The 13,195-nt window shown below is 38.5% G+C and overlaps 1 protein-coding gene across 1 annotated transcript in view; it reads right to left on the reverse strand.

The window, feature by feature from the left end:
- INO80 (INO80 complex ATPase subunit) overlaps window positions 1-13,195 on the reverse strand; it is a 118,326-nt gene that overhangs the window by 25,318 nt on the left and 79,813 nt on the right. Inside the window, exons 26-27 of the mRNA XM_001370930.4 lie at window positions 10,523-10,748; window positions 5,616-5,743 (exon numbers count right to left, since the gene is read on the reverse strand). Coding sequence (XP_001370967.2) covers window positions 5,616-5,743; window positions 10,523-10,748 — 354 coding nt within the window. The remainder of the gene's footprint in view (window positions 1-5,615; window positions 5,744-10,522; window positions 10,749-13,195) is intronic.

The following is a 13,195-nucleotide window of genomic DNA, read 5'->3' on the forward strand; positions in this document are numbered from 1 at the left end:
TCTAGTCCAGTCCCAAATTCTCTGAAATTCCAACTATGATATATCAAAGTCATCCCTTCTAGACTACTATTCCTAATTTCATGAGGATATATTCTTTTCTAATTAAAATTAATGAGCATTCTAGTCCTTTCCAGAAAAAACTCTTCGGAAACACTTGATCAACAGTGAACTTCAAGAATTACTTCCCCAAGGTCTATTAAAATAAATGGGAAAATACACAATTAGTACATTTTATGAATAGACAAAGAAACATACTTCTAAAATCAATTACCTTGCAAATCTATTTTAATAAAAACTCACATACAACCTTATACCAGAGATTTTTTCCTAAGAGCCATCTTAGTAGTTCTCAACTATCAAGAACCACTGTCCTTGTTTATTATATTGCATGTATTAATTTCAAAGCCAATGATTAATCAGTGCCCGCTTTGCAGTTGAGTCCTAGTTAATTAGACACTCTTTACTTTGAGAAAAGATTTTTGCACACAGAAAACTTTTTATGATGGGAATTACCATTCTATCAATCCTCTACCCTCAATTCTGGTGCTAATATCTCCTGGCCTCTCTAGGATAAGTATTTCATAAAAATAAAGATATATATCTAGCGCAAGGGAATTTTTAGCATTTAGAAGAAAAAGCAAAGAAAAGTTAAAAGTGGCAAAAAGAGAAAAGAAACCAAATATGATTTATCCCTTCCCCGAAATATATATTGGAGGTTTCACAAGTGGTATTTATGACATGACTTAGCAAGCCTAAGTTGCTGTAGTCAGCAACAGACATCACTAGTGTTGTCTGTTGATATGTTCTGCTCATATGTCCGTTTCCCCGTTAGATGTCTAAGTCTTAAGTAACAGATTAAAACAATCCTGTAAATTATAACAATTCTTTTTATTTCTGTAGTTTCATAAGAGCTTGTATTGTATTGTGACATCTGAAAGAGGCAGCAAGGTACAGTAAATATGGAGTTAGTCTCAAAGCCAAGAAGAGTTGGGTTCAACTGCTGCCTTTGGAAAATATTGACTGTGTGACCATGGGCAAGTCATGTAACTCTAAAGCTGTAAATTGTCTGGAGACTGAAGAGTCAAGGAAAAATGCTTGTTAAAGGGAGGAACACATATCAGTCATCCTCTCCTTATCCTGATCAGGGCCATTGGAGTAATATAGGAATGTAATCTTGTAATGGGAAATGATGTTGATTTAATCAGGATAAGTGAAGCTGCTTGATAGGCTCTTGGCCACTCTATGCGCTTCACCTTTCACCTTGAATACTAAGCTGATGGATTTCTTTCTGTCATTTCTAAACCACAATGAAAACCCCAGCTAACAGTGACCCAAATTTGCTTTGAAATCTAACGTACCCTGGGGGTTATCTAACATTTCAATTCATTCAAACCTAAAGCTACTAAAATGAACGTGGATACCAAAAGAACTATTAGGCCAATAGAGGAGAGGTGATGGGATGAATCCTCTATTACCAGCCTAAAGTATTTTTACAGGGGACTCTATAAGTTAACAATCTCCTGTGTTTTAAATTTCATTATATCTGTGAATCTCTAGAGTTAATTTTAAATCATTTTATTTCCCCATTTTAGGTTTCGAGATGTGTTGGTTTCAACTTCGGACACTATAAAAGTTACCTATTTCTTGGCACTAAGTAACAACTTGCCAAATAATACCAATCAGAAGAAAATAGGACCAGTAGAGGAGAAACATTTTTAATTTGAATTATGACATTATAGGTGCTCAGAAAGTATTATCCTACATGCTTTGGATATACCTAGAATTAGAGGATCTGCAAACAGAAAGACCATAAGCCTGCTGCATGACTATGATTTAACTATGGTTTACTATGCTAGTAAAAGGGAAGTGTATACATACTTTTTATCTATAGCAGTCTTTTGGGGAATAAAGTGATAGATGATCAGAGTAAAGCAAAATTCACCATTCAGCAACAACAACAAAATGCCAGACACAACATTAATAGCAGCAGCAATAACATCACAGATGGGCAGGCTCAAGTTCAGCCACATATCAAGACCAAATGGAAGGCACAAATGGATAAATAAAAGCTACTATATGTTATACAGATTAACTAACTACTCCTTTTTTTTTCTTTTAAAAAAATTTTATTTAAGTATTTTCCATGGTTATGTGATTTATTTTCTTCTCCTTTTCCCTCCCCATTGCCAGAGTCTACAAGCAATTCCACATGTATTCTAACTACTCCTTTTGATACTTAAGATACAAAACATCAAAAGAGCAAAAAAAAGTACATTCTATAAACAGTGACTTTAAGAGATGGAAGATCCTGGGTTCAAATGTTTCCTAGCTGTCTGATTCTTAGCAAGTCACTTAATTCCCACTGCTTAGCCCTTTATCATTTTTTTTTGCCTTGGAACTAATATACAGTACTGATTCCAAGATAGAAGGAAAGAGTTTAAAGAAAAAAGAAAAGAAACCTTGAAAGTGAGTGAGTCCTAGCATAGGGGTGGGAGAGGATCTGGAAAGGCTTACGTGGAAGGTGAGGCTTGAGTATGGGTGAGGAGGGATGGATAGACAACAAGAAATGCAAAGGCCCAGAGACAAGTGATGGAAAGCACTTAAGGGAGAGATAGAGGTGGCCAAGTTTGCTAGATTGTAGTGTGGGAGAGGGAAATAATGTCCAATGAAGCTGGAAAGATAAGTTGGAGCCAGGTTATGGAGAGTCTGATATGGTCAAATCTATGTTTAAGGAAAAGAATCTTGCAGCAATATATAGAATGGATTGGAGTGGGGAAGAGATGAAGCATGGAGTCCAACACAGAGGGAGGCCACCACTTGGGGTGGCTGCTGTGTGAGCAAAAAGAAGGGGTCAAATACAAGAATTTATACTAGTAGAAATGGCAACACTTGGCAACTATTTTGATATATGGAAGCAGGGAAAGTGGTGAATGAGGATAATGCTGAAGTGATGAACCTGGGAAATTGGAAAACTACTAATATCTTCCACAGATAATGGCAAGTTTAAACGAAGTGTTGGTTGGTAGGGAATGATAAGGTCATTTTTGGGCACATTGAGTTTGAGATATCTCTGGAACATTTAGTTTGAAACATCTAATAGTCAACTGGTGATGTAGTACTAAAATTCATGGGGGAGATGGGCTGGAGATATGGATATCAATGCTCTTGACTTTCAATAGTTGCAACATTTTCTAGCTTCAGCAATGGGGATGTATGTCAAAGGCAGATTACATCATCAGTTATGAAATTCAGGTCATGTATTTTATTTTCCTTTGATTTAGGATTTTCCAAAGGTATCAGAGAAAAGTATTAGTAATCATCCAGGAGGTTTGAGTGGTCTAAATATTCCCTGGATCCAAATTTAGAGCACAATTCAGGGGCTTTCATTTTTCCTATATCCTAGAATTCCAAAGTAATTCTTCTTTGGTAATATAGAGCTTCTTCTGTATATAGTACACTCACTGAGGTATTAAAATGGGGAACCAGTTCTATCCTTAACTACTTGCATTCATTTCTATGCCCAGGATTATTTTGACAACCAGAAGAGTATGCACTGGGCTTGTGTCTTATTTCCTACACTTAATATCAAAACTATTTAAAAACTTTTTTGTGATTTATGTTTTGGATCCACTTCAGAAGAGGATTACTATCATTTCCCTAAATTCCCTGAAATGGATCAATACAACTCTTAATAGCTATAGATCACTGTAATATCATACTTCCAACCCTCTATATGAGAGATTTGTTAGCAAGTATGTTTTGTTCAAAAGGAATTTAACTATAGTATAACAATTTATATTGTTCCAGACAATGGAACCAACTTTGAGGAGTGAGACGAAGATAGGCTGGGAGCCATTCTTTTGAGTTTGAATTCCCTCTCTCCATGAACTTTCAATAAAGCTAATACTTAAAATATTTAAAAAATATTTTAGTTTAAATCATTTTTTGAGGACTACGGTATGGAAAGAACTTAAAAATATCCTTCTATTACTTAAAAATGTGCAACCCAGCATAGACTAGAATCCTGATTTTATGTGAGACATTGTTTACTAGTTTATATAGTATCTAAGTTCTGCTGTATGTGGGTGTATGGGGTGCTCAGGGAGGAGTAATATCTTTGGTATGGAGGGCTTGTCGTGCCCTCCTAGGGCAGCTCTCCAGTCTCTGACCCCCACCTGACACCCAGCTCTCACTTGTGGCTCCTAGTAGCTGCTAGCATGCGGCAGCAGTCACACCCCGGGCAACGGCTTCAACAGGCCAGCTAAACCTTGTGAGGGTAGCTATCGGGTCGTCGAGGACCCCTGGTGAACTAGGGCTTTGCTCACTCAGCATGTGAAGACTGTTTTGGTGGAACAGACAGAAGAAACCAACAAGAAGATTCAAAGGCTGAGATGGCAATGCAGCAAAGCACTGTGGAGTGCTTAGGGCATGTTGGAGCACAAAAGACAACACGGCCATCCAATGCAGCTGAGGAAGTCTCCAGGTGTAACGACTTTTCGTGCCACTGGACCCAGGCTTCCAATGCCGAGAGAGTGGGACTGTCTCTGTGCAGCGACTTTTCCAACTTAAATCTTCACGCACAAGTGTCTTTGTGCCCAAAAACGCACAAAGACAATCGTCATCCTTGGTTACCGAGAGACTACTACATTAACATAAGCTCTGCTCATAAAATTGACCATAAGTGTAATTTGTTATGAACTTGGAACTTGTTGAATTTATTAATCATAATATTTTTAAAGTTAGTTGCCCTTTGTTTATACCAGTTTTTTTAAACATTTTAAATCAACATTAACAGTGACCATTTTTTGACCATCAATACCAAATTTGCATCTAAAGTCCCCATTTCTCTTCTGAGAAGGAAGAAGTTTTCTTTTCTTTTCAGTTCTCCAGGACTGAGAGTGTTATTACAATTAATCAAAGTTCAAATTTTTCTACTTAAATAATTTAAATGAACAGTGTTAAATTCAGCAAAATCAAAAGAAAAGAAGTCTTTCTTGTTATTCTTTGATTTTTACTCATTAAAGATTTTTGATCCTTTGAACCAAAAGTAAAAAAAAAGAGGGGAGGGGCTAGATGAGAACATTTAGATTTTTATCCGATTGCTCTAGCCCCTACATCAGTGACTTTCCACACTGTCTACTATATGAATGGTTTCTCTATATTTGTCCTCATTTTGTTTCCTTTGCTGCCAGTTTTTTGCTCTCCATTTACATTTCTATCCATAGGAAGTAATAATGAGAATTTTAATAGAACAAGTCACAAGAAGCAAATGTATCATGGTGGTGATGGAGTACAGCTCTATCCTATCAATCCAGGCTGAGGGGATCTCTAATTTTACTTTCAGAACCAGTCCCAAGACTTTAAATTTTCTCACAATGGAGTTCAAAAGACTTCTCAGGCATAATCTTGGATGCTTATTCTATTTGGAAATCAGATAACTGAAGTGTTTTTCTGCATAAATGTAATTAATAAAAGAAAGTTCCCTAGTACACTCTCACATTTACTAAAACTCCGTCCATTCTTTCTTTATACTTTTAAAAGATTAGAGAGGCCATACACACCTGGTGCAAACAAACAAAATGACAAGTTGGCCTGTCCCCAATGTCCTCTCATACCTCCAATAGGTCTATCATCCTGGTCATCTGGGAGTAGATAAGGACCCTGTGTCCTTGAGACTTAAGCCGAGTCAGGAGAACATCAAGGGCATACAGCTTTCCACTGTCAGTGATGAGGCTTTCTTTGCCTGGGAAGAAGAAAAAGGGGATGGGAGGAGACACTTTAAGAGAAGTAGAGAAATCCATGATTGCAAAACTCATTGCAGCTAAGAGCACTATAATAAGGAGGGTTATCCCAAGGGTATACTGAATAGGAAAGTGCTCTAGAGGAAAAAATGCCAAGTCCTGTTGTTCATGCCACCAACACAATTCCTAAAAGGTAAGGGAGAAGGGATATAGGCTTCCTCCTAGTTCATATCCTCTCAGACACCTGCAGTGCCCAATGCCCTGATATTTGAAATTTTCCTTGCTTCTCTTCAGGTTCACTCAGGGGATTGCTAGTAAGACTGGCTGATTCCAAGCCAAAAGTCAACTGTACATCATGATTGTTTAATTGGTCTAAAAAAAAAATCTGTCTTCTTTTTGTCACAAATAACATTATCATGATGACTCCAGACATCTACTTCAGTTAAACAAAGTCTTGTGGTTAGTAAACATATGGAAATAAATACTTCCCTCACTCATTCTCAGACATCCTAATATACCAAGAGATGCCAATTTTCTTCTCTTTACCCAAAGCTATTCTTTCCAGAAGATTCCAAAAGTGGAGTTTAAAATAGCTAACAAATATAATTACTCGTAAGATATAATTTTGACAAGTATGTTGGGGCTGTCACCCTGATTCCCATGAGACATCAAATGGCTACCAGCTGTTAAGAGTCTTATTTGGCTTAGTTAGAAAAGCTATTTCTGGGTCAATGTAAAATGAAATTACTTCCACTCACTAATATGGAGCTTGTTTCTCCCTTCCTACTTCTTTTTATGAAATATTTTCAGCTGGAGAACTTAAAGAACAACCAAGTCTCAATTTCTCATCTCCTATTCTTCAGCATCACTCAACAGCCATCATACTTCAGGAAGGAGAATTTCCTGTTTGTAGACTGGGTCCATAAACATGCCATGAACAATGTGCTGCCACTGGGGGTGGGGGTGGCGGGAAGAGATGAGAAGGGGGGTATAGAGAGGAAGGATAGATTGTACAGATAATTATGACCTGAAAGAAAAAAAGGAATGTTCAGAAAAAGTGGCCATTCACAACATCTGGGATTGAACCTATAGCTCTCAAAGTGGAAAATATAGTACTGCAGAGGGGGTGATTACTGAGAACAATCCAACAATTCTTAGTATACATTTCTTCATTCTCACCACTATTTGCTAAGTAATCAATTGTATAAATTGAACAAGAACGGATGTGCTGACAGCACCATCACAAATCATAGACACTCTCAGTACTGGATGTTGACTCCTCTGCACTGTAAGCCTGCCTTCTTCCACCTTCAGAATGTTGCCAGGGGCCAGCTATCCCTCTTCACCAGCCTCCACTGCTTCCACTGCTGTAAACACCTTTGTTAAAACTCTTTGCTTAATCTTGCTTAATTAAAATGAAATGTTGCAGGGCAGAGTTGTGTAAGTCTGTGTGTCTATGTATATGTCACACACACACACACACACACACACACACACACACACACACACACACACACACACACACACACACACAACTTACCCCATCCCCTGCTCAGTTCAGGTAATAGGACTATTTCCTAACAACTTTGAGGTTCTTCTTGTGGCTATACTGCCCTGTTTAGCTCCATTGGATTGCCTTGGTTTCCTGCTCTGACTAGATGAACAGTTTCATATTAGATTCTGATCATATTACATATGTACTCATATATACAAAGGGCAAAACAAGTAGCACATGAGTTTTCATGTGATTGAGTTGGAAATCTGGAGGTTGTTTTCCACAGAACTCTGCAACTAGCTGTCTTCTTTCTCTTTTCAGACACAGCCACAAGAGATATTTTAAGTCTATATTATGTTGGGTTTACACATTAAGAAGCCAAAATTTATCACTAAATCAATATTTAAGGGCTCTCTTCTAATCATTCCTTAGCCTTTAGATTATTTTTAGACACACAGACACACACACAGATATGACTGAATTAATGCCCAGGATTATAAAGACAGGTGAAACCCACAAAAGTAAAAGCATAGTTAAAACATGGACAGTAGAAAGTGTCCATATCAAAGTATTAATGGCTTTCATTATATAAGATGACAATATTCCCACAAGTAATCTAGAAAATGGATAAGACTCAAGCTTTAAAAAATAAATAACTTATAAAATACTACTGAATGCACAGGTCAGCATACTAGAAATGAAGTGCTGCCACTTGTTATGAAAAAGAAATGTTGACAATACCCCTGAACAAGTTTCTAGGCAGAAAATGGTGGCACTTGGTGCTGGTCTCTAGGATGTAGTGTCCACAGCTTAAAATTCTCCAGGTGCTAGCAAGATTTTATGCTGCAAGAGCCCCATTTGGTGCTGAGGAGGCAATAAATAAACTTGCAGAAGCAGCATCCAACACAACAGGCTGATTCTACAGATGAAATATGGGCATAAATGTTTCTTGTAATTTTTTTTATCCTTTCTTAGCCAACAACACTATAGCGTTTCCATTTAGTACAGGTTTTACAGTCCCTTCAACAAGGTCTTGCTCAATAAAAGAATAGAATAAGGGTCAACCTCAGGCATTAAAGTGGTCATGTCTACTTTTGAGGGAGCAGTAGAGTCTGCCACTGGAAAATGGAAACTCGCTCAGGTTGTGAGTCTAATGAGACTCTGGCTAGCCTCCCAGGGAATCTAATGAAGTTCTGACCCTTCCCAAGGAAATAGAAAATGCAAAAGTATAGAGGAAAGAAAGATAAAGCTCAGGTCCCAGCACCCCCCCCCCCCCCCCCCCCCCCCGGGCAGTCTGCAAAGCACAATAGGATCAGTGAGGAGCTGGTTGGCTCTCACAGTAAACAGCCAGTGAAGCCGGTACTTTTTATCGATGCTAAAAGAACTCAGACGCTTCCTGCCATTTAAACAAGGCTCATTTTTCTTTCAAAGAACAGGAAAAGCTACAAGAGATTCCCACAGCGCCAGCAATGGAACTGTTCCCCCTATACTGGGAACGTGGGAGTCAAAGAGGGAGCCCAGGGAAAAGGGAAGAGAGAAGCTTCTCTTGTTCAGTGTGCATCTACATCCTTTGCCTTTTCAGCTTTTCTTCCTTGCTGGACTCTATTCCTACATTCAAACTTGAAAGTTTGACTACCTTGACACTTTTCCCTTTCACATTATCCTGTACTCCACAAATCAATGCCTTCATGTTTCTTATGTCAGCCTTAAAAGTTGCCTAATTCCTATGTGAACTGTTCACTAAGCTGTATCCTATTCCAAAGAACCCCCAAAGCCTAAAAAAGGCTGACATCCAGAGGTTCCATGACTTCCACATAGAGCCCCTTAGATTACTGACAGTACTGAGGGCAAATGGGAAGAAGAGGCTTTGGGAACTCAGGAAGATTATCGCCTTACATTTATGATACACTTTCTAAATGAATTTCATTCCTTCAGAAATTATATATGATGCCCTGGAATCTCAAAAGCCATGCCAATGAAGTACAAAATGTGGAAGATCTTAAACCAATCTGGGTACGGACCAACTGGCTTCCAGGCCCCAGTCTACGTGAAGTCAGACTGGCCCTTCACCAGAAGGCTTGCAACAAGGTTGATTCATTTTCTTAGCTTTAGCAATACATGAGGACGTCCAACAGGACACAGAGGAGTTGTGATATACATTAATGAAAGTATTCATACCAATGAAATCAGAGATTTTTGAAGCATGTGCCATCACATTGTGTCAGGTTCCAAAAGAGCTATAAAGACAAACATGAAACCTTTGAGAACTTATGCAAATATCTCATTGTATCTTCCTAAGAAGGGAAGAATGGCAAGCTGTATAAGTCTCAGTTTGTACTTGTAATATTGAGGTTCAGGAAGAATAGGTAACTTGACTAAAGCCACCAAGCTGGAAAGTGGAGGGAAGACCTGAGCGCAAGGCTACGGAGCTCAAGCTCAGTGTTCTTTCAACAGAACAAGGGCTTTAACAGAGGATCTCTTGGATTTCTAATGATACTAAAAATAAGTCTCTTTTCAATTCCTAAATGAAGCTCTTGCTTAGCTCCCCTAAAAGAACCCATGCTGCTATGTAGTCTAGAGAGGCTAGACAGGCCAAATCTGATGTGTTTCTCTCAGTCTACTCAGCAGGTGGAGGAGGTATTTTGTCTGCCACTCTTCTATGCAGTGTTCTTATAAGCAGTCTCACTAAACTCTAATGAAGCAGCCTATAAACCTAGTTTCCTGTAAACCCTCGACCTTGACCCCAGGGGGTCTGGGAATCTGCTAGCATTCTGGCACAGAACACCCTGTTTTTCCTTTTTGTTATCATTCAGATCTCTAGGGCTTCGTGCAGGACACTGTTTATGCTGGCTCTCGCCAGGCAATCTGCTGAATGACGACATTCTCATTCACGCAACCAAACTCTACATGGCACTGGCTATGAGTTTCCTATAGGTATCTATCTTATTAATGTACCTCCCTTAAATAGTGGGGTATATCTTTTGTCACATTCTACTCATCGTGGCCTCCTCAAAGAAAATATTTAAGTAAAGATTGATGTTATAGATATTTTTCATAAAGACCTCTGTTTTCCTAGTACTGTAAGCTACATACATTCCTTTGGATAAATGTGGTGTAAAACTCATCTGCATGTTCTAAGGAAATGGTATTAACATTTTTTTGGTAGGAGACAATGTTAAAATGACAACCATTTATTCTCACTGGGGAAAAAAGAAGGAGTAAAAGAGTAAGCAGAAATCCTTCCTCAAGTTGGACATATGTTCCAAAAAGAGAATCCAAGGCCCACCTGGAATCCTGATGAAAGACCAGCCATTCTGAGGCCTAATGCTCCACAACCCTCCTGGTGGCTGTGGGAAAAACTGAGAGGGTCGGTTCAGCCAATCCCTAGCCAGCTCTGGGGCTCCATTCAGTAAGCATTGCTTTGCAGCAAGGCTTCCTCCTTCTTTTAGGACTCGGCGCTCATATTCTGCACTTCGGTCATTGCAGTAGGAATCCAATGGCACTGCTGTAACCTACAGAAGAGGGCACAAAGGAAACGTTCATTCACTCCTTCCACAAACAATCTGTTGTTTGGGAAACTAATATTTACAAGTATGACCACTATGGAGAAGCTGGTGGTTTTCAAGAAGCAAAGTAACAACTGAATCGGCCAATCCTGTCCTCAGACAACCAGGAGTTTTCCCTTGACAGATACTTGTTTTGAACTTCTTTAAGTGAGAGTCTGTCCCTTTGTAATGCTGGCCCTGTCACATCCCCCCAAAAACTAAACAAATCTAGTTTTGAGTACTGTGCCAATTTCCTTCAGTGATCCTGCCTTTGACAAAATTCTCTTAGGTCAATGGCTGGGCTTGCTGTTTCTTCCAGTTTATTTTTAAAAATTTACAGCCAAATTATTCAGTTGTGCTGACACTTCTCACCTCCCTTACCGAGCTGTTTACTGAAACAACAAAGAGGAAGAGACAAAAGATAAGAGAGCTGGTCTTTTTTCAGGACCTCAAGCTGGGAGGCAGCTTACTTCTGTAGTAGATTAGTAGGTTCATTTCCTGGTTAGAGCAGAAGTGTGTTTTAGGAATGCTCAATTCCCTATCTTTCCAGAGGACACGAACCAACAGAGTGGAAAATTCTCACCCAACTGGGTGAAGTAGTTCTATCAAATCAGAATTATAAGCTTCAACTCTCCTCAGCTCTTCTGGCTCATCACTAAAATAATATTCACTCCTTTGCAACTTGGGAGGCACCAGAAAGCCACACAGCTACTTATTTGGATGTCTTTTGAAGTCTCTGACAAGGAGCTGGTTTTAGGAGACAAGGATGACTTTTGTAAAAATCCAGAACCCATGATTATCAGCACACCTCAGGCTGATAAAAGGTTAAGAGGTCATTATGTACAGTATATAATTGGTTGGAACAATGCTCCTTATTACTTCCTGACAGAATTTTACACTTAGGCCTTCCTTCTTCCAAGGTTGGGATTCAAATAAGGAGACCACAGGCAAGACTCAGGTACTACAGTTCATTAAAAAGGGCTAACAATTTCTATCCCACTAATAAAATATTTGAGTAGGGTAGAGGAACTTTCTATGAGAGTCCTGTCCTTTGTGGTAAGATTGAAAGGACTTTCAAATGAAATTTTATCCTATATTCAAACAAAAAATTGCTTCCCTTCCCTCCTCTCTTCCACCAGCAGCCCCCCAAATCACTGAAAAAGCAAGGGGAAGAACAACAAAATTTTGTTACAAACATGTATAGACAAGGAAATTAAATTCCTGGATTGGCCAAGTCCAATAAAATACAACTCAATCTGTACTCTGAATCCATCACTTATAAATCAAAAAGGAGCAGCAGGTTTCATCATGAATAGTGATTGTGGTACTGAGGTTGGTCACTGTGTTGATCAGAGTTCTAAAGTTTTTTAAGAATAATTGTTTTTATGAGGGGGTGTCTATCGATTGGGGAATAGCTGAATGAATTGTGGTATATGTTGGTGATGGATTATTATTGTGCTGAAAGGAATAAAGAAATGGAGGAATTTTATGTGAACTGGAACAATCTCCAGAAATTGATGCAGAGTGAAAGCAGAACCAAGAGAACATTGTACACACAGAGACTGATACACTGTAGTACAATTGAATGTAATGGACTTTTCTACCAGTAGCAATGCAATGACCAAGGACAATCCAGAGGAACTTAGGAGAAAGAATGCTATCCACATCCAGAGAAAGAACTATGGAACCAGAAACACATTAGAAAAATATATAATCAACCATGTAGTATGATAGGGATGTGATTTGGGTTTTGATGTTAAAGAATTGCTCTACCGTGAATATGAACAACATGGAAATAGGTTTTGAACAATGATACATGTACAACCTAGTAGAACTGCTTGTCATCTTTTGGGCTGGGGGGGGGGGGGGGGGGAGGAGAGGATCAAGAATCATGTAACCATGTGATTCTTGTAACCAAGGAGTAATGTTCCAACTTGACTAAATAAATTAATTTTTTAAAAAAGAATCATATAACAATGAAAAAATATTCTAAATTAATTTTAAAAAATGTTTTATAATAATGTTGTTATTGTATAAACTGTTATTTGGTTCCGTTCATTTCACTCCATATTACTTCATACAACTCTTCTCAGGTTGCTCTGAAACTATGTCCTTCATTATTTCTTATAGAAAATAGTATTGATATCCTATTTATAAGGAATCATTTATTTAGCCATTACCCATTAATGGAGGCCACCTCGGCTTCCAATTCTTTGCCACCACAAAAAAGAGCTGCTCTAAGTACTTTTTGTATATATGGGCTGAAGGGACTTTCAAAGACTTTTGGGAAAATTAACAGTTAAGATAAGAAGCTTATAGAGGTTATAAGACTATTTGGTAGATTTGGCCAGTATGAGTCAAGAGAACCATTTAGTAATATCCTGGAGGATAATGACAGAATAAAGTTCCAGAGA

This window comes from Monodelphis domestica, chromosome 1 (assembly GCF_027887165.1).
Source record: "Monodelphis domestica isolate mMonDom1 chromosome 1, mMonDom1.pri, whole genome shotgun sequence".
NCBI lineage: Eukaryota > Metazoa > Chordata > Mammalia > Didelphimorphia > Didelphidae > Monodelphis > Monodelphis domestica.